At 40.3% G+C, this 25,918-nt stretch overlaps 1 protein-coding gene across 7 annotated transcripts in view; it reads right to left on the reverse strand.

The window, feature by feature from the left end:
• The window catches only part of CNOT1 (CCR4-NOT transcription complex subunit 1), a 101,159-nt gene that overhangs the window by 68,537 nt on the left and 6,704 nt on the right, over nucleotides 1–25,918 (reverse strand). For all 7 annotated transcript variants that reach the window (XM_058527937.1, XM_058527935.1, XM_058527932.1 and 4 more), the window contains exon 2: nucleotides 7,510–7,785. In XM_058527937.1, the coding sequence (XP_058383920.1) occupies nucleotides 7,510–7,611 (102 nt within the window). In that variant the 5' untranslated portion in view covers nucleotides 7,612–7,785. The remainder of the gene's footprint in view (nucleotides 1–7,509; nucleotides 7,786–25,918) is intronic.

Below are 25,918 nucleotides of genomic sequence, written 5' to 3' on the forward strand. Positions count from 1 at the left end.
TGCTATTAAAGATGACAACCTCCTCCAGAATGCTGAGTTACCCAGTTTTCCCGGGTTTCTCCCAGGTATACATGTTATAAAGCTTTGTTTGATTTTCTCCTGTTATTCTGTGATATGTCAATTTAACTTGTAGCACGGCCAGAAAGGACCCAGAGTGGGTAGAGGAAATCTCTTCCTCCCCTACAGAGGGTGCTAAAAAACAAATCACTTTGAAAACTGACAAATAAGAAGAGAGAATCAAGCATTTATCTTCCGCTTTCTGTATAAACTGCACCTCAGGTAACCATGCAGTTGGTAAAGGCAAGTTTTCCTTTACAGAGAACTATTTCAACTAATAAAGAATGCAAACAACTAGAATATTACCATTTTGCAATCCCTAACAAATTAATCTAGTCAATGAACAAAGCCTGCAAAAAAAAAAGACAATCACAAAAATAGAGACAACCAGACATTATGAATCTCCTGAAAGTACACAGCATCACCTATAAAATTGTCCTAAGGGGAAAAAAAACCTTAATCTGATTAAGCTTCTAAATTTAACTGCTAATTTACAGGAAATACGAGAGAGAGGAACATGTTAAACACCACCCTAGGGATACAACCAGCAAAATTCAGACTGTAGGTAACTACAGGACAAACAATCTAATTTCTTTAACAAAATAACTACAAGAAAAATAGAGGGAGGGGAAACTATAGACTTTAAAATAGAGTTAACAAGGGCCAATGCAACAAACTGATTTATTTTATTTGAATCCTGATTCAAACCAACCGTTTTAAAATTTTTTTTATAAGAGGCAAACAGGAAATGTGAATGTTAACTGGATATTTGATATTTAGGGATTGTGCATTTTTTTAAAAAATGTGACAATGGTATTGAAGTTAGGTTTATATTAACATAAATACATGAAATTATGTCTGGGATATGCTTTAAAACAACTGAGGTGAATGGTTAGATGAAACAAGATTGGTCATAACAAAATGAAGCTAGATGATAGATTCATGAGAGTTACATTACTCTACTCTTGTGTGCTTGCGATTATCTTTAATAAAACTTTTCTTTTTTTGGTGAGGAAGATCAGCCCTGAGCTAACATCCGATGCTGATCCTCCTCTTTTTTTGCCAAGGAAGACTGGCCCTGAGCTAACATCCGTGCCTGTCTTCCTCTACTTTATATGGGACACCGCCACAGCATGGCGTGACAAGCGGTGCCTTGGTGCGCACCAGGGATCCGAACCCATGAGCCCTGGGCCATGGGCACAAACTTAACCGCTTACGCCACTGGGCTGGCCCCGATCTTTAATAAAACTTTTAGAGGCCGGCCTGGTGGCACAGTCGTTAAGTTCGCGTCCTTCACTTCAGTGGCCCAGGGTTCACAGGTTCGGATCCCGGGCGCAGACCTACGCACTGCTTATCAAGCCACGCAGTGCCAGGCGTCCCACACACAGTAGAGGAAGATGGGCACGGATGTTAGCCCAGGGCCAATCTTCCTCACAAAAAAAAAGGGGGTGGGGGCCAGACCAGTGGCATAGTGGTTAAGTTCGCACAGTCTGCTCTGGCAGCCGGGGGTTCACAGGTTCGGATCCCAGGCACAGACCGACGCATCACTTGTCAAGCCATGCTGTGTGGCGTCCCATACAAAGTAGAGGAAGATGGGCACAGATGTTAGCCGAGGGCCAATCTTCCTCACCAAAAAGGAGGAGCACTGGCAACAGATGTTAGGCTCAGGGCTAATCTTCCTCACAAAAAAAAAAAAAAAAACTAAGTGTTACTTATTACTTTTTTTTTTTTTAAAGATTTTATTTATTTATTTTCCCCCCCAAAGCCCCAGTAGATAGTTTTATGTCATAGCTGCACATCCTTCTAGTTGCTGTATGTGGGACGCGGCCTCAGCATGGCCGGAGAAGCGGTGCACGCCCGGGATCCAAACCCGGGCCGCCGGCATCAGAGGGCGCGCACTTAACCGCTAAGCCACAGGGCCGGCCCTACTTATTACTTTAATAAATTTAAAATTTTTATATTATATTTCATTTTATAAATTTTAAAACTTATAAATTTTTAAAAATGTTATTTAGAGACTATATTTAAAGAACAGGATATAAAATGTTTTTACAGAACAATTATTTTGTGTGTGTGTGTGTGTGTGTGTGTGTGTGTGAGGAAGATTGGCCCTGAGCTAAAATCTGTGCCCATCTTCCTCTATTTTGTATGTGGGACACGGCCTCTGCAGGGCTTGATGAGCGGTGTGTAGATCCGCGCGCGGGATCCAAACTGCGAACCCTGGGCCGCCAAAGCAGAGCATGGGAATTTAACGACTATGCCACCAGGCTGGACCCCTAGAACAACTATTTTTAATGCAGAAACAAAGAATACTCAAAAATGTTAAGAAACTGAGTAGAAAAACCAGTGTTGATTTTATTTTTCTGTATTTTACTTATATTATTTCTTTCATGATGAGTATTAAGATATTCTTTTTTTTTTTTTTTTTTTTTTTATTTTTCCCCCCAAAGCCCCAGTAGATAGTTGTGTGTCATAGCTGCACATCCTTCTAGTTGCTGTATGTGGGATGCGGCCTCAGCATGGCCAGAGAAGCAGCGCGTCGGTGCGAGCCCGGGATCCGAACCCGGGTCGCCAGCAGTGGAGCGCACTCACTTAACCACTAAGCCACGGGGCCGGCCCCCATGATGAGTATTTTTAAAAGAACTAAAGGGGTTAATGTTTACGGATCATAAAATCCTGACTAATGGGGCAAATTCTAACCATTTTTTCAGTTATATAATTGTAATACTAGCTAGCTCCCATGTTTAGTTATATATATCTAATAAATTCAATAAATACTCCTTCCCACTTGTCATTAGGATAAATAACAAAGGGAACACAATCCCAGCCAAGCTATTCAGTCTGTTCAGACTAAGCCACAACAAAGCATGGCACTAAAATATACTAAGCATCCAAGAATTGCAATACGCCCTTACCTAACACCAAAGGAAATCAAGACACAGCCAAGAACTAGAACCTTGCTCCAAACCCCAGTTCTAAATTCCTAATCACTCTAGAAGTAACAGAAGAGAGGGGCCTGCAAAGGTACTACTGAAGACACAAAATTTACTTGTCTAAAGAAAATCTGTAGAACTGTGAAACCTCAGCCATTAGGTGAAACCATGCATTCTAACATTTAGCTTCAAAATTAATTACTAAATAGTTTATTCCTTCTTTCATTCCAAGAAGGAATGCATTTGAACACTAAATGTTAGGTATAAGAGACATAAACTAAAGGATGGTCCCATACCTCAAGGTCGTCTTGGGAGTAGGGAAGATGATCAAACCAATTATAATATAGTATTAAGTTGACAAGATCATGCAGAGCCTTGCTGGGGTGAAGTCAGACAGTGCCACCATATTCCCCACTTCAAGGAAGTTCTAGTTGCCCCAGTAGTCAGCTCCTTCAGAGTCTGTCTCAGCTGGAGTCACATTATCCAAGGGCACACAAGCTCCTGACGTAGCCCTCTACAATCCTGAGGGACATAAAGGCCTGGCCATTTGGGCCCACTGTGGGACAACTCTGATATCCGTTCCAGAATTCCCCATGGAGTTAGCCAAGGGTTTGTTGTGTTTCCATCACAGTCCTCCCTCTGCCAAATTCTGTTTTCAACCTGTCCCCCTCCCACTACAGGTGTTGAAACCTTATAAATAAACTGCATTCCCAACTGTCTCATATCTGTTTCCAGAGAACAGCAACATAGGCACAGTTAGGAGTCTGAGCTTTAAATTGACTGGGACAGAGATTTTAAAACCTCAAAGAGACTATTAGCTATACATTTTACAGGTCACTCTGAGAACACAGTGGAAGATGTTTTAGAGTAGAAGCTGTCAGGGGCAGCCAAACTTGGGACTAGAAGACCTTAGAATCCAGAGTCTCTAATTTCTTCTACTTCTTTGTGTTCCAGAAACAACACAAAGAGATTCAACATAGGAATGCTGTGTATTCAAATCTCACATCTGCCATTTTCAGGGAGAGTACCAGTGGGCAAAATACTTAAGGTCTTTGAACCTCAGTGTAAAATGCAACAATACTACCCACTCTGCACCACTGCGGCAAGAATGTGAGGAAGTGACATAAAATCACATTAGAAATAAGGCCTGGAACATTGTAAATGCTTCAATAATTGCTATGAAGATCAGAGAAGTGACTGTTCACATAGAATGACTGGACTGACAGAATGCTCCGCATTTTTCACTCAACACTGTAAGATCAATGCGTGTTGTTCCACGTAATAGTCTCAGTGCCACACAGTATACCTTGCTGATGGACACTTGGGTTGTTTCCAGCTTGGGGCTACTGCGATACATTTTTTTTGATGAACGTGTACACCCGTTATGTTTCTGTTTGGTATACACGCAGAAGTGAATACTTCTGGGTCCCTAAATGATATGCTCAGTAACTAAACGAGGAGCTTCTGAGATGCTGGTATCGTTTTTCTTAACCTGCATGGTTATAACAGGTATACGTTCATTCTATGAAAATTCATCTGCACACTTAAAATCTGTGAACTGTTTTGTGTATACATTTTACTTGAACAAAAGTTGACTGAAAAAAATAATGTGTGGTACACAGCAGATGCTTAAATAGTAGCTGCATGAAACTGTTAGGTCACATTCTGACCAACACGGCTTTCAGAATTTATCCTAAGGAATTAATCCAAATAAAAGAAAAAAGGGGTAAGCCTTTACTGGCCAGGTGGTATTGGATTTGGTTCTTGAAAGATGAGAATTCCGGGAACAGCATTTGGAACTGAACTTCAAGGGCCCTGAAACTTAGATTGAGGAGGCTGGATTCTGTTCTGTAGTAAGAAGACCACTGAAGGTATTAGAACAATGAACTTAAGCACTATAATTCATCAAAGTAGCATCAAATGCAATAAACTCCATAAGCATACACACCTGCTGATATTTCAATGCACCAAAGAAACAGTACCATGTGAAAAGAAAAAAATGGGAGACTAGATAATTCCAAGAATTGAGCTTTTCCATTAGAAAGCAGAGCAGAAGAGTTGCCAAAGCTTGAATTCCTAAGAATCTATCCTACAGATATACCAACACAAACATGCAGGAAATGACCTACAACAGCACTGTCAACAGCGCGCGTGCGCGCACACACACACAAAAACTCGTATATGACCTAAATGTCCATCAATAGTGAAGTAAATTATGATTCATCCACACAATGGTTTACTATGCAGCCTTAAAAGAATGAAGAAGCTTTTCATGTATGGATAAGGAATTATTTCCAAGGGGTCGGCCCAGTGGCGCAGTGGTTAAGTTTGGCGTGCTCCACTTTGGCAGCCCAGGTTCCTGGGTTCATATCCCAGGAATGGACCTATACCACATATCAAGCCATGCTGTGGCGGCAACCCACATACAAAATAAAGGAAGACTGGCACAGATGTTAGCTCAGGGCCAATCTTCCTCAAGCAAAAAGAGGAAGACTGGCAATGGATGTTAGCTCACAACCAATCTTCCTCTCTAAAACAAGGAATGATTTCCAAAACACACTGGTAAATTAAAAAAAAAAAAAAAAAAAAAAAAACAAGATGATGTAGAACAGTATATGTTATACGCCACCATATGAAAAGGGATGGGAAACATTATTTTAAAAATAAAATTAGGGGCTGGCCCCATGGAGTAGTAGTTAAGTTCAGCACGCTCTGCTTCAGCGGTGCGGGTTCACAAGTTCCGATCCCAGGTGCAGACCTACATCACTATCAGCCATGCTAAGGTGGCAACCCACATACAAAATAGAGGAAGACTGGAACAGATGTTACCTAAGTGCTAATCTTCCTCAAACAAAAACAAAAAAAAAAAAGGAAAACTGGCAACAGATGTTAGCTCAGAGCTAATCTTCCTAACCAAAAAAAAAAAAATTTTTAAACCAAAACCACAGCTCCTACATGAACACATTACACACACCTCAAAGACAAGAAGAAATAGTTCCCATACAAACCCTCTCAAGGCTTAGATTTAGCTCAAATAATTAGGCACCTATTTCATTTACAAGTTTGTACTTGTGTACTAGCTACCTTACATAATAACTATAATTAATACTGTAGAGGGAGAATTAGCATTTTTTTTAATGCTGTGACAGGAACTGTGTTAGGTGCTCTATTTAACTTCATTTAATCCTAACAAGATGTCAGGAATATTTTATTGTTTTTACCCTTATTTTGCAGATGAAGAAAATAAGGTTCAGAGAGGTTACCCAGGGACATACAGCTAATAAGTTATAAAATGTGTACAATCCTAAATATGATACTCCATTTGATTTATAAATGGGAAGGGGGTACAATCACTAAAACTAAGGTACAGCATACTATTTAACTTTCATAAAGATTGAATGAAATGCTCTACAAGTTAAACCTACACATGAGAACAATAATTTTAAAAGATTGTGGGCCAAAGGATTTGAACTGACATTTCTCCAAAAATATACAAATAAGCACACGAAAAGATGCTCATCATCATTACCTGTAAATCATAGCTACAGTGAGATACTAGTTCACACCCACTAGCACAGCTAAAAGCAAAAAAGACATGTAACAATGAGTGTTAGTGAGGACGAGGAAAAATTGGAACCCTCATACACTGCTCGTAGAAATGAAAAGTGATGCAGTGCACTGGAAAACAGTCTGGCACTTCTTTCGAAAGGTAAAAAAGAGTAACTATATGATCCAGCAATTCCATTTTTTGGTGTATATCCCAAAAATTGAAAACAAACATCCACCCAGAAACATTGTAAACAAATGTTGATAGCCACAATATTCATAATAGCCAAAAAGTGGAAACAAACCTAAACATCCAACTGATGGATAAGCCAAATGTGGAATATATCCATAAAAAGGAATGAAGTAATGATACATGCTCCAACATGGATGAACCTTGAAAACATTATGCTAAGTGAAAGAAGGCAGACACAAAAGGCCACATATGGTATCATTTCATTTATACGAAAAGTCCAGAAAGGCAGATGCATAGAAGCAGAAAGTAGATTAGGGGTTGCCAGGGGCTGGAGGGAGGGGGAAATGGAGAGCAACTGCTAATGGATTCAGGTATTTCTTTTTGGGGTTATGAAAATATTCTGGAGTTTGATGGTAATGACTGAACAATTTTTCAATCTATTAGAAATTACAGAATTTTACATTTTTAAAGGGTGAGTTTTATAGTTTGTGAAGTTTATCTCAATTTTTTTAAAAAGTAGAAAAGAAAAAATTAGGACTAGATCAAAACAAATCAGATCATATCTCATAATTTTTGTAGAAAAATAAAAATTTTTAAACCCCCCAAAAAAAGGATTGGCATAAGATCTCTTTTATATATTAAGCTGAAGAGAAATTACTTGAAATGAGGAGCGAAAGTTAGATACTTTTCATGCAACACACCCACATAAATTTCCAACTTTCTTTCCACTGCGTACTCATTCCTTTAATGGTACTTAGATTTGCTGACCAGTTTACTTACATGCTGTATCTCCTGCTGGCTGGCTCGGTAGTTTTTCTTGGTTAAATTGTCCACCAGGTAGCTGATTTGAGACAAGGCCAGCGAGAGCGAGTCAAGATTCATTGCTGGTTGGGGCGGAAGCAGGCGGCCGAGCCCGGCGCAAAATCACCATTATTCCCCTTTAGTCACCTCAGAGGCAGGTTAATGCTTTCTTTGTAATTAGCCTATATGTGCTATCTGTACAGTGTCTTCAGTTCTTCTTTACCAGGGGTCTTAGTCTGTTCTGAAACATGGCACCTGTTAAGGAAGAGAAAAAAAAAAAATCAGATTTTTTGATTAGTTAACTTTTTATTAGGGAAAAAAAGGTTAAATAACCTTTCTCTCTCCATCTTAGTACTCGAAATACCACTAAGGACTTTTAAAAAAAAATTCAGATATCTCAATTGCTACTGATAAAAGATGCCAAGTTTTGGGGCCAGCCCAGTGGTGTAGCAGTTAAGTGCACTCGCTCCGCTTCGGCGGCCCGGGACTTGCAGGTTCGGATCCCAGGCATGCACCGATGCACTGCTTGTAAAGCCATGCTGTGGCAGCGTCCCATATAAAGCAGAGGAAGATGGGGACGGATGTTAGCCCAGGGCCAATCTTCCTCAGCAGAAAGAGGAGGATTGGCAACGGATGTTAGCTCAGGGCTGATCTTCCTCACCAAAAAAAAAAAAAAAAAAAAAGATGCCAAGTTTTAAAATTAGGTAGGGCCAGTATTAAAAAAAAAAATACCACTCCCCAAGAGTTTTATTTTAGCAAGACAACCTATAATATTTGAGATTTCTATTTTATCAATTTCAAAATGATAATTTATACTATACCTTTTAGAAGCAGCAGGAAAGTACTTAATTAAAATTAAGAGTTTGTGGAAAGAAACCCTCATCTGACATTTTCAGTGCCTCTTCCCACACAATATACAACCTATTTATGAGATCTCGTTTATTCACTTTACTCCTTATGTACTGCTTCAGAATCACAGGGCTTAGTCTTCAAGTTCTACCTTAAAACCTACGTTTTAGATATCTGAATGGCTAATTTAAAAGCAAATAAGGGATCCAGAACCCAAATTCCTTCCTGCATTGTTGTAACTTTTTACTAGGAGTATTTAGAAAGGAAAGCCCAAAGCAGCAATATAGCTAAAATGACAGGATGCTTATCAGTTTAATTCCAACCACTTGCTGAGTCAGAGGAACTATTCTGTATTACCAAAAAAAAAAAAAACCCACAAGTTTTTTCCTAAGAATTCACCAAGTACTGCTGCTGAAACACAAAAATCTTTGAATGCAAGGAACAGAGCTTATCCATAGCTTCCTGTTCTGAAATCTACTCATAATTTCATTACAATCACAACTCACCATGTAAGGTATAGAAAATTCACGAACATTAAAAGCCCCTTGGTAAGGGCATTTAAACCTTTATCTTTACCAATTTTTAACAATGTAGAGAGACTACACTGTTTTGTTCCGTTTTCTTTATACAAAGCAAAGGTTCTACCTATGCTATCCTTCCACATTCTCCTAAAAAGGGTAAGAGAGGCTTGGGAATGTGCCAAGATATTTTTTGAGAAGTTAAATTGTGCTTATATCTATCCATTATATGTAACTAAACTTGCCTGCTATAAATTCTTAGACCAAATTATTTCCTTTGTGTTACAGTGATAGCATATTTTCTGTTATCAGACAAGCAAAAATCAAAATTTGAGGACACATCAGGCCGGCCTGGCAGCTTAGCGGTTAAGTGCGTGCGCTCCACTACTGGTGGCCCGGGTTCGGATCCTGGGCACGCACCGAGGCACCGCTTCTCTGGCCATGCTGAGGCCACGTCCCACATACAGCAACTAGAAGGATGTGCAACTATGATATACAACTATCTACTGGGGCTTTGGAGAAAAAAAAAAGGAGGAGGATTGGCAATAGATGTTAGCTCAGAGCCTGTCTTCCTCAGCAAAAAAAAAGAGGAGGATTAGCATGGATGTTAGTTCAGGGCTGATCTTCCTCTCACACACACACACACACACACACACACACAAATTGAGGACACAGCGTAATGAGGATACAGGCAAATAGGACTTACCAGACTGTTAACGACAGTGTTAACTGGTACAACGTTTTCTGAAACTCAAATTGGCAATATTGTAAAAAGTGTTTATTGCCCTACCCTTGAACCTGTAACTCCACTATTGACGGTATCCCTCCAGATATACTGTCTCAAGAACTCAAAGGAAACAGAGAGTTTCACTGAAGTATTGCTTATCATAGCAAAAAGAAAAAGAATAAAACAGCAAAAAGTAACTGTTTAAATAAATCGTGGTATACCCAAACAAGGTAGCTGTTAAAAAGAATCAAGTAAAATGGTGCTGTAAAGATGCTCATTAAGAAAAAAAGACATAAGATTTTTGGATTGAATAAATAAAAACTTAATAATAGATACCTCTGAGTAGGAAAGTGAAGTGTGGAAGCTTTCCCTTTTCACCTTCTTTAGCTTTTTTTATTTTAATTTTTTTTGAGGAAGATTGGCCCCGCTCTAACATCTGTTGCCAATCTTCCTCTTTTTTTTTCTTTTTTCTCCCAAAAGCCCCAGTACATAGTTGTGTCATAGTTGTGGAGTTGTAGCTCTTCTATGTGGGACGCCGCCTCAGCATGGCTTGATGAGCAATGCGTAGGTCTACGCCCAGACTCCGAACCCATGAACCCCAGGCCACTGAAGCGGAGCATGCAAACTTAACCATTACACCACCAGGCCGGCCCCGAAAACGTCACCTTCTCAGTGAGAATCACCCTGACCTCAAAACTGCAGTGCCCACCCCCACCCCATTCTTTTTTCCATATCACATCACCTAAGATGTATTACATACTTATATTTGCCTGTCTCTTCATATGTAAGTTCTATCAGGGAAGTGACCATAATTGTCTATTGTTCACCAATTCATTACAAGCACTACATGGCCCACAGTAGGAGCTCACTAAATATTTATTCAACGAATAAGAGCTATAAATTGAAGCTTAGGATTTTGTAACCTATATTTTCAATCTACAAAATGGCATGAAACACCACTGAAATTTTCCTAGTCAGATACAACAATCACATGAGAGTTAATAATAGATAATTTTTGTGTGTGTGTGTGAGGAAGATTAGCCCTGAGCTAACACCTGTCGCCAATCCTCCTCTTTTTGCTGAGGAAGACTGGCCCTGGGCTAACATCCGTGCCCATCTTCCTCCACTTTATATGGGACGCTGCCACAGCATGGCTTGACAAGCAGTGCGTTGGTGCAAACCCAAGATCTGAACCCCAGGCCGCCACAGCTAAGTGCACGCACTTAATCACTAAGCTACACCATCGGGCCAGCCCTGAGATGATCACTAAGCTACACCATCGGGCCAGCCCTGAGATGATTTCTAATTTAACTGTCTCAGCATGCACGACCAAGTGGTTAAGACCCTTCCAATTAACCTTTTGCCTCTAATGTGTATATAAATTGGGTCACAGTGTCTTTACTTCTAGGCCATGTTTATTAAAATATATAAGTACAAATGTATAAAGTGACTATTCAACAGCTCTCCACTAAAATGTTTAGATGTTAAATTAATTTAAGATCATGAAATTTGATATTCCTTAACCATAAGGAATTTGTAGGCCAGGATCATTCTATCTGTATATGCAGTGTCTAGTATTAGTCTCCATATATACTAGGGACTCAGATTTCTAATTATTAACTTCATATCAAGGCAAAGTCTTAAAGAATAATCAAAAAACAGCTACCACTTCAAGAGGCCTCCCTATCTTCATTATTAAAAACTTACAGGGGCCAGCCCCGTGGCATACAGTTAAGTTCGGCATGCTCTGCTTCAGCGGCCTGGGTTTGGTTCCCAGGCAGGGACCTATACCACTCGTCAGCAGCCATGCTGTGGCAGCGTCCCACATACAAAATAAAGGAAGACTGGCACAGATGTTAGCTCAGGGCAAATCTTCCTCAAGCAAAAAGGGGAAGACTGGCAACAGATGTTAGCTCAGGGTGAATATTCCTCAGCAAAAAAACTCAATTAAATAAATAAAAATAAAAAAATACAAACGCACCCTTCTTCCAAAACCCACGAGGATGTGTAACATCACGCCACTGAGATTTCAACAATGAAAACAATATACTAAATCCTTCCAAGCAGTTACTCTAGTAGTTTTTTGCCTCAGCATTCTTTAACAATGGTGTACAATGTAAATGAAAGGGCACTGACATTTGACAGTAATACACTACAAGACAACTGTCACCTGATAAAAAAATTTACCAAAGATATGGCTGTAATAATAAAAAGAAAAATAGCAATTGTAGGTGACAAAGACTGTACAAGGTGTTCTCAGTATTTTTTCCTATTATTAAAATATTAGGTACAACCTAAATACCCATCAGTGCAAGGATTTTCTACATACACCCAATGGAATCCCACCCAACATGTAAAATAGCCTTTAAAAAGGTAGTTTTGCCATAACATCCACTACATACTGCAGAATGAAGAAAAGCTGCTAAAATGGCATGTAAAGGTCCAACTTATGTAAAATTATTTCACACTTTTACTGGAGAACACTACACAATATTAGAAATTGCTTCTTGTACATCCAATCTAAGGAATGCTAAGCAACTGTGGTTTACAGTTAAGCTGCTAAGTACTAACAAAAGAATACCCATGACGCTGAGTAAAAAGCTGCAGAACTCGGAATAGCATGATCTCATCCCATAAACACAACTATGTTAATGTGTACAGAGCAAAGGTCTCAATTAACAGTGGTTACAGAGAGAATTTCACTTAAAATTCTATTAAAAGAGAGTCCTTTCACATTTATATGGTGACTGACAAACAATAATGTACAACCAAAACTTCACAATGTTATAAACTATTATGCTATCAATTAAAAAAAAGTCTTTCTGGAAATCTACACACCTTCCCATGTATAACCTAACATGTGCACAGTATTATTCACGGTAGCAAATATTTGTCACAGCAATGAATGACTGTGAGCAGGTAACTGGTGAATAAACATCTTGGACAACGTATACAGTATTCTACCCTGTGTTTAAGCTTTTAATTCTATGTATGTTACCTTTTGTTGTTGTATATAAGCACACATACAGTCGCTTTTTTGCAAAAAATACACAGGCAAGATAAGCCACAAACTAACGAAAATGGTTATTTATAAGGGAGCACTTGCGAACGGGGTAGAAAGCATAGAAATCAGAACAAAAATTCACTGATTATATCTTTTATATGGCTTTGACTTTCGAATCATGTAAATATCTTCCATTTGAAATTTAATTAAATAAAAAAAACGAAAATCAAACACAAACAGAAATAAATGAACTTGAGTATCTAACAGATAACATAAAACACAGGGAAAACAAGTTATTTCAGTAACTTCTGAACACAGAATCCTGTACATCCTTGATGTACACTGGGATATATTTTTAAGGACAAAAAGAACTCAAAGAAATTTGACTCAGTAGGCTTACTATTAGCAATAATATTTGATTGCAATTTTTAAACTATTTTTAGGGGCCGGCCCAGTGGCGCAAGGGGTTAAGTGCACGCGCTCCGCTGCGGCGGCCCGGGGTTCGCTGGTTCGGATCCCGGGCGCGCACGACGCACTACTTGACAAGCCATGCTGTGGCGGCGTCCCATATAAAGTGGAGGAAGATGGGCACAGATGTTAGCCCAGGGCCGTCTTCCTCAGCAAAAAAAGAGGAGGATTGGCGGATGTTAGCACAGGGCTGATCTCCTCACAAAAAAAACAAAAAACAAAAAACTATTTTTATATATTATTGGATAAAGCAAATAAACAGGAATCCAGATTCAGTGCAGAGAAATGTGGCAAACATAGAACTGTAAAACCCTTAAATATTATATTTGAAATGGAAATATCAACAAGAACTCATTTTTTTCAAAATTATTTCCTATTTGAATCTAACAAAATGTCCTAGATTATACAATAAAAACTAGAGGATTTTGTTGAAAGAAATCAAAGATGACACAAACAAATGGAAGGACATCCCATGTTCACAGATTCAAAGAGTTAATATTGTTAAAATGTCCATGCCACCCAAAGCCATCTATACATACATTTAATGCAATCCCTATCAAAATGGAATGGCATTTTTCACAGAAGTAGAAAAAATAATCCTAAAATTTGTATAAAACCACAAAAGACCTTGAATAGCCAAAGCAATCATTAGAAAGAACAAAGAGGCATCACACTTCTTGATTTCAAATTATACTATAAAGCTACAGTAATTAAAACAGTATAGTGCTGGCATAAAAATAGACACATAGACCAATGGAACAAAATAGAGCCCACAATTAGACCCCTACATTTACAGCCAACTAACATTTGATAAGGGAGCCAAGAACATCCAATGGGGAAAGGATAGTCTTCCACAAATGGTGTTGAGAAAACTGGATAACCACATGCAGAAAAATGAAACTGGGCCCCTATCTTACACCACTCATAAGAATTAACTCAAAATAGATCAAAGACTTAAACTTAAGGGGCCGGCCCAGTGGCGCAAGTGGTTAAGTGCACGCGCTCTGCTGCGGCGGCCCGGGATTCGCCGGTTCGGATCCGGGGCGCACACCAATGTGTCGCTTGTGAAGCCATGCTGTGGCGGTGTCCCATAAAAAGTGGAGGAAGATGGGCATGGATGTTAGCGCAGGGCCAGTCTTTCTCAGCAAAAAGAGGAGGATTGGGATATGTTAGCTCAGGGCCGATCTTACTCACAAAAAAAAAAAAAAAAAAAGACAAGCTTAAGACCTAATACGATAAAACTACTAGAAGAAAATATAGGAAAGAAGCTCCTCGACATTGGTCTTGGCAATGATTTTTTTGAATATGACACCAAAAGCATAAACAACAAAAGAAAAAAATCAACAAGTAGGATTACCTCAAACTTAAAAACTTCTGCACAACAAAAGAAGCAATTAACAAAATGAAAAGGCAACCTACAGAACAGGATAGAATATTTGCAAACCATGTATGGAATAAGGGGTTAATATCCCAAATTTTTAAAGAACTCATACAACTCTATAACAATAACAAGAAAAAAAAAATCCAATTAAAAAATGGGCAGAGGGGCTGGCCCGGTGGCGCAAGCAGTTAAGTGCGCGCACGGCAGCCCTGGATTCGCGGGTTTGGATCCCGGGCGCACACTGACGCAGTGCTTGGCACGCCGTGCCGCGGCGGCGTCCCATATAAAGTGGAGGAAGATGGGCACGGATGTTAGCCCAGGGCCAGTCTTCCTCAGCAAAAAGAAAAGAGAGAGGAGGATTGACAGATGTTAGCACAGGGCTGATCTCCTCACAAAAAAAAAAAAAAAAAAGAAAAGAAAAAGGCTTAGCGGTTAAGTGCAGCAGTCCACTACTGGAGGCCCAGGTTCGGATCTGGGCGCGCACCGACGCACTCCTTGTCCTGCCATGCTGAGGCGGCGTCCCACATACAGCAACTAGCAGGATGTGCAACTATGACATACAACTATCTACTGGGGCTTTAAGGAGAAAAAGGGGAAAAAAAGGAAGAGGATTGGCAATAGACGTTAGCTCAGGGTCAGTCTTTCTCAGCAAAAAGAGGACTGGCATGGATGTTAGCTCAGGGCTGATCTTCCTCAGAAAAAAGAAAAAAAAAGGGGGGCAGAGGAACTAAATAAACATTTTCCCAAAGGAGACATCCCAATGGCCAACAGGTACATGAAAAGGTGCCTAACATCACTAATCATCAGGGAAATGCAAATCCAAACCAGGATGAACTATCACCTCACACCTGTAAGAATGGCTAAGAATCATGCATGATGTTGTACACCTGAAACTAATATATGTCGATTATATCTCAACAAAAAATAAATAAAAATCTTAAAAACCAAACTTGAAATAACAGATAGTGCAATGGTGGTTACCAGGGGTGGAGGAATGAGTGTTTAAGGGTACATACTTGCAACTAGTAGACAAGTAAGTCATGGAGATCTGATACACAGTACAGTGATTACAGACAACAAAACTGTATTATAAACAATAAGCTAGCTAAGAAACTACATCTTAACTGTTCCCACCAGGAGAAGAAATAATTATGTGATGTGATAGAGGTGTTAACTAATGCTACAATCGCAATCATATTGCAATATAAATGTATCAAATCAATATGATGTACACTTTAAACTTTCAAAATGTTATATGTCAATTATATCTCAATTTAAAAGAAAAGAAAGAAATGCCCTAGAAACAATAATACCCCAAAAGCATTGAGCCCATCTAACTCCCGAATCTTCATTTCTAAATACTAAAAAGAACAAAAGGTTCCTTGGAGAAATGACTAATTCCAAGAGTTTGGAACAAGAAAAGTACAAGGTGAGTTTGGGTCATCCTGTGACAAAAAGGAAGGAAGCATTCAAAAATCTCAGGAGGATATGTCAGAAAGACACGAAAGCAAACTAAAGGGATTCTCACTAATTTTGGATCGATCTGAGCATCAAAAAGGGTCTTATGACCAATGATTCTATAATTTGCCCCAAATGCAACAGCAGTTGGAAATGCTGGAGGATGGAGCAAAATGTAGAAATCTGACTACTGTCAACTCGTATACGTACTCTAAATTCTTAATTTATCACAAACATTTTTTAATGCACGCTGGTGATCAAGTTTACTATTGCAGTCACAGATTTCTTTTGACACATTCTAAGTTCTTCATATACATGATGAAAAAAAATTCCAAACAGTTAAACATTCTGACATAAATAGAAGATTAAACGATATGTATTGTTTAACCTGCAATTTCAGTAAAATACTATGGGTAAAAGTCCTTTCTAATAAATCATAGTATTAAAAAAATTGACTATGACTATAATACAGGGAATAAGAATCCCTGAATTCACAATTACACTTAAAGAGGAAGGACAAGATGTACCTTTTACAGAAAGGTGCCAGCTAATAAATTTAGAAAGTATGAAAGAAAAATAAAATTACCATTTTGTTAACACCCCTAACCTGTATAAAAATTGATTCAGGCAAGAATCACCAATGCCTAAAAAACCTCAGGTGAAACACTGCTTTATTTGCCCAGTACTACCCAACAGATTACCTACTAAGCACAAAGGGAAAAAAGATCCCTTTACAATAGAGATAGGGCACTCACTACCTTAACCAAATGATCAAACTTATTACCAGTGATGAAACTACCCAACATATGTGTCTACTTCTGTGTTGCAATGTGAAGTATCAGTTTGGAGTATTCTTGCCAAAAATGGTTAACATAAACCTAACAATACCTCTACTCCTACCAATTCACAGGAAATAAAAGGTTTAAAGGAACAAGCTGACCTACACATGACAACCTATCAGACAAATCCAAATGCTGGATCATTGTACCAGACCATTGGCCTCAGCTCGTCAAAAGGTCAGCAGGGGGGCTGGCCCCCGCGGCATAAGGGTTAAGTGCCCACCCTCTGCTGCTGGCGGCCCAGGGTTCGGATCCCGGGCGCACACTGATGCACCACTTGTCAGGCCATGCTATGGCGGCGTCCCATATAAAGTGGAACAAGATAGGCACAGACGTTAGCCCAGGGCCAGTCTTCCTCAGCAAAAAGAGGAGGATTGGCATCAGATGTTAGCTCAGGGCTGGTCTTCCTCACCAAAAAAAAAATAAAAAAAAAACCTTTCCCTTTAAACATTTCAATTTTAAATTTCTGAATGGCTTGGGCCGACCCCCTGGCTTAGCAGCTAATTTTATTTAAAATGTTGATTCCTAAGCACCACCCTACACCAAAAGAGTCAAATCCTTGGGGAAACAGTATAGGACACTGTATGTTAAACATACTCCGCAGGTGATTCTTATGCATTTTAAAATTTGAGAACCAATGACCTTACTAATAGCTCTGGGAAATGTCTACGAGAAGTATACTGAACCTTGATGCAATATCTTCCTACTAAGAAAACAAGGAAAGCACCTCACACCTATTCATTTTTCTCCCCTTAACTCCTTCCAGCTGGACCAACTTCTAGAGCTGGTAAGGGCAGTTCTATAAAGGCAATTTGGGGGCCGGCCCCGTGGCTTAGCGGTTAAGTGCGCACGCTCCGCTGCTGGCAGCCCGGGTTTGGATCCGGGCGTGCACCGACGCACCGCTTCTCCGGCCATGCTGAGGCCACGTCCCACATACAGCAACTAGAAGGATGTGCAACTATGGCATACAACTATCTACTGGGGCTTTGGGGGGAAAAAAAGGAGGAGGATTGGCAATAGATGTTAGCTCAGAGCCGGTCTTCCTCAGCAAAAAAAAAAAGAGGAGGATTAGCATGGATGTTAGCTCAGGGCTGATCTTCCTCACAAAAAAAAAAAAAAAAGGCCATTTGGTTTCCCATAGCACTGATGCCAGCAACCTATATCACCTATCTTACTCACTCTAGGTTTAAATATCAATAGATACTTTAAGAAGCCAAATAGGCCAGAGGCAAGGCTATCAGTTTATTGAACCCCCAATTTCCAATATTAAAAAAATGTAGAACACAAAAAACAACAAGTGTTGGAGAGGATGTGGAAAAACAGGAACCCTCATACACAGCTGGTGGGAATGCAAATTGGTGCAGCCTCTATGGAAAACGGTATGGAGATTCCTCAAAGACTTAAAAATAGAGATGCCCTATGACCCAGCCATCCCATGGGGAATCTATCCAACGAACCTGAAATCAACAATCCAAAGAGGCTTATGCACCCCTATGTTCATTGCAGCATTATTCACCATAGCCAAGAAGTGGAAGCAACGTAAGTGTCCCTCGACTGACGACTGGATTAAGAAAATATGGTATATATATAAAATGGAATACTACTCAGCCACAAAAAAAGACAAAATCGTCCCATTTGCAACAACATGGATGGGCCTGGAGGGTATTATGTTAAGTGAAATAAGCCAGAAAGAGAAAGACAAACACTGTATGATCTCACTCATATGTGGAATATAAACCAACACATGGACAGAGAAAACTGTACTGTGGTTACCAGGGGTAGTGGGGGTGGAGGGTGGGCACAAGGGGTGAAGGGAGTCATATATATGGTGAGGGACAAAGAAAAATGCACAACCCAAAATTTCACAATGTTAAAAACCATTAAAACATCAGCAACAAAACAAATGTAGAATACTTAAGACTACTAATACCAAAGTTTGACCTTGAATTCTTCTCTTTCCAACTGTTAAAAGTAATATTCCAACCTAGAAGAGGTGAAGCTGAGTCTTCTCTTTCCTCGTTCATTTTCTCCAATTGTGGAAATGTTCTACATCTGCACTGTCCAATGTGGGAGCTACTAACCACATGTGGCTACTCGAAATGTAGCTAGGGTGACCAAGGGACTAAATTCTTTTAATTTTACTTAATTTTAACTAATCTAAGTATGAATCTAAATAACCACATGTGGGCAGTGACTACCATACTCGACAAAGTTGTAAACTTCTAACGGCCCCTATAAATCAGAGAAAGTATCTTACTCCAGCATTCAGAAACAACCAATACCAATTTTCCCAGATGCCCCACTTTTCCTGTTGGTTTCCTTAAAAGAAGAGAGCTCACTATTTTCTATGGGATTTTACGAACAACTGAGCACCAACTTAAAATACTCGTCTTGATATTTATTTATTTAATTTTTTTTTGGTGGGGAAGATCAGCCCTGAGCTAACATCCATGCTAATCCTCCTCTTTTTTTTTGCTGAGGAAGACAGGCTCTGAGCTAACAGCTATTGCCAATCCTCCTCCTTTTTTTCCCCAAAGCCCCAGTAGATAGTTGTACATCATAGCTGCACATCCCTCTAGTTGCTGTATGTGGGACGTGGCCTCAGCATGGCCGGAGAAGCGGTGCATCGGTGTGCGCCCGCAATCCGAACCCGGGCTGCCAGTAGCAGAGCGCACACTTAACCACTAAGCCACGGGGCCGGCCCCTCATCTTGATATTTAATATTCCTCCAAGAGGCAAGGATTCTAGATTTATAATGCGTAGTTCCAATCCATTCATCTAAATGTTGGTTCACTTATTAAAATCTTAATTATAATTACTGTGTACATTAAGAGGATAACTTATGCAAGTATAATCACACCAAATACTTAAATAGAATTGTTCTAAACATTTTACATATATTAGTTTATTTAAACCTGATGATAACGCTCTGAGGAAGATATTATCTGAACTTTATAGATGAGCAATAGTTTCACTTGCAGTTACTAAGTAGCAGAATTTTGAGGGGCTGGCCTGGTGGCGTAGCTGTTAAGTGCGCACGCTCCGCTACGGTGGCCCAGGGTTCAGATCCCTGGCGCGCACCGACGCATCGCTTGTCAAGCCATGCTGTGGCAGCATCCCATATAAAGTGGAGGGAGATGGGCACGGATGTTAGCTCAGGGCCAGTGTCCCTCAGCAAAAAGAGGAGGATTGGCGACAGATGTTAGCTCAGGGCTGATCTTCCTCACACACACATAAAAAAATAAGTAGCAGAATTTTGAGAACATGATAGTAATTGTGCAGTAGAGGCAAGATGATTTAAAAAAACAAATCTTGTATTGTAGCTTCAAAATTAATTTTTTAAAGAGTCTAAATTAAATTGTTTTAATAACAACTCCTTACAGAAAATGATGAATAGTAAGAGTTCTAGAACCCTAAACCTCTTATGTCTGCACTCAATACTCAGGAGTCATCTTTAATTCATTCTGTTTTCATCCGGGATATGACCAACTCGTTAAAAACGTATCAACTGAAAATAGCCTAAATATCCATCAAAAGGGCACTTGCTGGGGCTGGCCTGGTGGCGCAGTGGTTAAGTTCTCGACCTCCACTTTGGCAGCCCAGGATTCACAGGTTCGGATCCCAGTCGCGGACCTACGCACAGCTCATCAAGCCATGCTGTGGTGGCGTCCCACATATAAAGCAGAGGAAGATGGGCACGGATATTAGCCCAGGGCCAATCTTCCCCAGCAAAAAGAGGAGGATTGGCAGCAGATGTTAGCTCAGGGCTAATCTTCCACACACAAAAGGGGGGGGGGGCACTGGTTGAGTAAATCATAAAATGGATTATTATATAATCACTAAAAAAGGAGTTAGAAAGATTGGAAATCACCTCTTAGGGGAAAAAGCAAGTTACAGGACAGCATTCTGTGTATACGTGTTCTTATATGCAGAGCATCTAGAAGGATACAAACAGTTAACTACCTGAAAAGTTAGATGAAAACAGCTGAGAAGGGAACTGAATTTTCTTTCCTAATGAAATAAACAAACGATTAAGTCAATTCCAAAAACAAAATATGAGGTCAATAAAGTTTTGCTTATTCCAAGATTCTCTAGACAAAATCCCAATCTGTGGAGGCTATTCACCTCACTGACTGTGCAGAAAAGTGTTAATATATAGAAGGCCTGAGACTGCTATCCTTAGACAGGCTTGCCACATTGGCCCTTGGCTGGTGTCAGAACTTGGATTTTTGGGAGAATAAGAGTGGCTCACTATGCCTGAACTGTACCAAAAAATGTGCTGTATGCTAAACACCTGCTTTCCCTCTGGGACCGTGGAATTTTGGTATGTGGTAGGCAGAGGGTGCCTATATAACCAGTCCCCAGTAACAACCCTAGCCCCCGAGTCTCTAATGAGCTTCCCTGTCAGGCAACATTTCAAACACATGTGTTGTCACAGTTCCTTGCAGGAGGAACTAGGTGTGTGACTCTACTGGGAGACGCTCATGTTTGGGAGCATGAGCCTAGTTTCCTGCGGACTTCACCCCATGTGCCTTTTCCCTTTGCCGATTTTGCTTTGTATCCTTTTACTGTAATAAATCATAGCCCTGAGTACAACTATATGCTGGGTCCTGTGAGTCCTTCTAGTGAATTACTGAACCTGGAGGTGGCAGTCTTGGAGACCCCAACACACTAACCTGGCTAGTGGCCAAGATGAAATGTCTCCTGGAGGTAACTGGGATCCAATTTGTGGATTTCTTCTCTAGTACGTGCAGAATCCATTTCAGAATTTTGGATTTTATCATAAAGACAATCCTGGAAGCTGTCTGTATTGTTGTGGGTATGTTTTAGAGAATAAGGGAGTGGCAGAGACTGGCTAAATGCTCACCAAATCTATTTCCTCTTCCTAGCTAAACAGCCAGACTACATTTCTCAGCCTCATTCGCATAGGTGTGGCCAAGAGACCCAGTTCTCGCCAATGAAATATAGGCCAAAAATGATACCAGTCCCTTCCAGACCTGCTCCATAAAACCTCCTATTCATGACTCTCTGGTTCTTGCACCATCTGCCAGCTGCATAAAGAGGACTCCCAAGACCTCAAGGAAGGCGGCGCCACAAGATGAAGAGCCTGGGTTCCTGAATTACCGCACAGAAGGCAACCTAATGAACACTCTCAATGAAAGTTATCTCAGGAGAGTTACCTGAGTATAAATGTCTACTCTGTTAAACCACAGATATCTTAGGGTTGTTTGTTACAACACTAGTTTGCTTCGCCTACTAACAGAGGACACGATCAGGTGAAAAATTTTTAGAAGCTACTCTTGACAATGTGAAAAACTGAGCCAGAAAAGAGTAGGTCACAGGGAAATTAAGAATATCAGAGGGAAAAAGAAGTGAATGCATTCAAGACAGAACTGCAAGGACTCTGAAACTGTGTGAAGAATAAGGAAGTGAAAGAAAAGGAGGGGTCAAATAGTCACAATTCCAGACTAAGCACTTGGGTTACAGTTACAACTGACATGAAACAACTGAGGAAGCGAAAGGTTAAAGGAGAAGAAAGGAAATGAGGAATTCAATTTGGGACATGTCTGGAGTGAGGCATACAGATGAAATCCACCAGGCAGTGGGATTTACAGTGTTGAGCATAGCACGTCTGGCCTACAAACAAGAGATATGAGAATCATCAACATATAAATGAGACAGCATGGGAGAACTGCAGAGTGACATGAAGAGAGGGTCTAGAGAGAATCCTAAGGAAGCGTAGCATTTGAGGGTGAGTAGAAAAAGAAGAACTCAAAAAGGGAAATGAAGAATGGCCAGAGTGGGCCAGCCCCGTGGCTTAGCGGTTGGGTGCGTGCGCTCCGCTACTGGCGGCCCGGGTTCGGATCCTGGACGCGCACCGACGCATTGCTTCTCCGGCCATGCTGAGGCCGCGTCCCACATACAGCAACTAGAAGGATGTGCAGCTATGGCCTACAACTATCTACTGAGGCTTTGGGGGGGGCGGGGGAAGAATGGCCAGAGAGGTGGAAGAAACTTAGAGTGCATAATATCAGAAATCAAGGCGAGTTCTCCACTTAGCGGTAATAAGTAAAACCTAGGAAGGGATAGCATCCCTAAGAGAGCTCCAAGGATGAATCTTTGGGAAATGTCCATTGTGGGAGACAGCCTCTAAAATAACTCTAGTGATCCTGACCTAATATTTACACCTTTATGTAATTCCTTCCCCTAATGTGTAGGCTGGACCTTAAGTGTGCCTTCAAAATATAATAGAAAGTCCTTCCAAGATTAAGTTATAAAAAGACTGAATTCTGTCTGGTTTACCTCTCTCTGAGCCTGTGCTCTGAGACAAGTAAGCTGCCATGTTGTTAGTAACCCTATGGAAAGGGCACGTGGCAAGGAACTAATGTCTCCCAACCAACAGCCAGCAAGGATCTGAAGCCCGCCAAATGCCACATGAGTGAGCTTCTACGGTCTCCCCAGCCTCAGCCTTCAGACAACTATAGCCTGTGGATACCTGCTTGCAACTTTGTGAGACCCTGAGTCAGAAACACCTAGCCACGCTATGCCTGTGAGACAAAAAAAAGAGCAAGAAACTTTTAAACAGCTAAATTTGGGGGTAATCTGTTATACAGCAATTGATAACTAATACATCCAGTCTATAGAAACCATCTGGGAGAGATTTTAAGATACAATTGGCAGTGTAAAAAGAAAGACAAACAAATTATTATAAATTATCAGAATTAGCAACTAGGAGATCATTGATGACCTTCAAGAGTGAAGTTAGTAGTCACCAGGAGGCCACCACCACCAGGCCAAGACGCCTCCACAAAGGGGATAAAAGCATCAGGTAATAAGACCAGGGCCTAGCTCAAGCCCCAGCCCCTCCAAAACCTCCCAAATCACTTCAGATCCTCTACAGGTTGATCTGCTGATCTACCTTCCCTCTCCTTCAGTATGCATGGTGCTCTATAAAATTTAATCACACTCTTCACTATTGTTTCATGCGTACTACCCTTTTCATCAGTTCCCAGAGAAACACCTCAGGTTTATTCCATATCTCTTCTTCACCACCACTCCTGAGCAAACCAGTTTTGAGGACACCAAAAACCTTCCAGAACCTTGATTAAGTTCAATACTAATATTCAGTTTCTAGATCCCTAAAATACAATTTGACTCCACTTAACAGCAAACAAAATGTAGTCAAAGTTTGGGAAATTTCTTCCACCTTAATCACCCAGCAGAGATGGAGATAATTTTCCATAATCTCATTTCAGATTGGTTTGTCTTTAATTTTAACAGCATTGCTATTTTATGTATCACTAAAAAAGTTTACTTAGTATTTTTTCTATGACATCATACATCCCAATTTCAGACGTTAAAATGTTGAAAATCTGTTTTAGAATCAGTGAAATACGGTATTTCTTTTCCTTAGTCTTTCACATGTGCCATCGTAAAATTAAAATAATCTTGAGGGTCGGCCCCGTGGCTTAGCAGTTGAGTGCACGCACTCCGCTACTGGTGGCCCGGGTTCGGATCCCAGGCACGCACCGATGCACCGCTTCTCCGGCCATGCTGAGGCAGCGTCCCACATACAGCAACTAGAAGGATGTGCAGCTGTGACATGCAACTGTCTTCTGGGGCTTTGGGGAAAAGAAAGGGAGGAGGATTGGCGGTGGATGTTGGCTCAGAGCTGGTCTTCCTCAGCAGAAGGAGGAGGATTAGCACGGATGTGAGCTCACGGCTACTCTTTCTCACAAAAATAAATAAATAAATAATCTTGAGATCTTGTGATTTACACCAACAATAACTGGATCTAAAGTAAATAAAATACCCCTGACCACAAATCTGAACCTCAAGAGGTCATTTACTGGAATAAACTGGAGGGCAATATAATCTCCAAAAGCGTTTGTAGGAATGGGAGAGCCACTGGCATTCAATGAGAATTAGCAATAAACATCTTGCAAGGAAAGAGGACAGCACCACCAACAAAGAACTATCCTGCCCAAACACCAACAGTGCCCTTGTTGAGAAAATGGCTTTTGCATCCAGTTTCTGTAGGGTGGGCCCTAGAGGTGAACACCTCAAGTTTGGCTTTCCATAAAGTTAACACAAAGCCAAGCACAACTTAAATCCCCCAGATGGTAAGAAATGGTATGGGGCTTACGTGAAGTGGCTACTACAACTTATCAGAGAAACAGCTTATGCACTACTATAATGTGTATTAACCCAGGCAAATATTTGTTGAGTACTTACTATGTGTCATGTATTTGAGATACATCAGTGAACAGACATACATACATCCCTGCATTCCCACTGGGAGAGTGAAATAGTAAACACAAGAAATTATAAAGCATGCTAGGAGATGCTAAGTACTACACAGAAAAAGAAAAACGGCAAGGTAAAGGTGAACCAAATGGGCTGGGGGTGGGGCGTGCAATTTAAGTAGGGTGGTCAAGGTGAGCCTTACTGAGAAAGCAGTATTTGAGCAGACTTGATAGAGCTGGGGAGTTTAGTCATGCACACATCTGAGAGGAATGTCACAGGCAGAGGGATCAGTCAGTCAGTGCAAAGACTCTTCAGAGTCTAAGGAAAAGCAAGAAGGCCAAGTGTAGCTGAAGCAAACTTAGTGAGAGGGGAGAGTAAAGAGAGTAAGTTGGGAGGAAGGGAGAATATGCGACGAAGTACAAGGCAGGGCTAAATCCTGTAGGTGTTGGAAAGGATTTTCTTTGGCTTTTTACTAAAGACAAATAGAGAATCAACGGATGGTTTTGAACAGAATGACATGATATGACTTTTAAAATACAAGAATCATTCTAGATGATGAACTGAGAATAAACTGTAAAGGAGCAAGGGTAGAAGCAGGGTAGATAATAGCACATTAAGAGAGAATTCGTCACTGAAAACCAAATACGGAAAAAGACCGCTACAAAGCTATACACAAATATTCCAAAACTAGGTTCGTGTATTACACTAAGTTATTATTTCAATGTTTTGTGGTTGCCAGAGTCCTTGAGAGCTTACTGATTGGAGATAACTAAAAATTCAAAATGAAATACTTTCAAGTAATTTTTACATTTTAACTTTAGACAGACAACCTCAACTTCTGTATCTTTGGTATATCTGTCTGTTCGAAAAAGGAAGGGGAATATTCTTAAAATATCC

This window comes from Diceros bicornis, chromosome 32 (genome assembly GCF_020826845.1).
Source record: "Diceros bicornis minor isolate mBicDic1 chromosome 32, mDicBic1.mat.cur, whole genome shotgun sequence".
Classification (NCBI taxonomy): domain Eukaryota; kingdom Metazoa; phylum Chordata; class Mammalia; order Perissodactyla; family Rhinocerotidae; genus Diceros; species Diceros bicornis.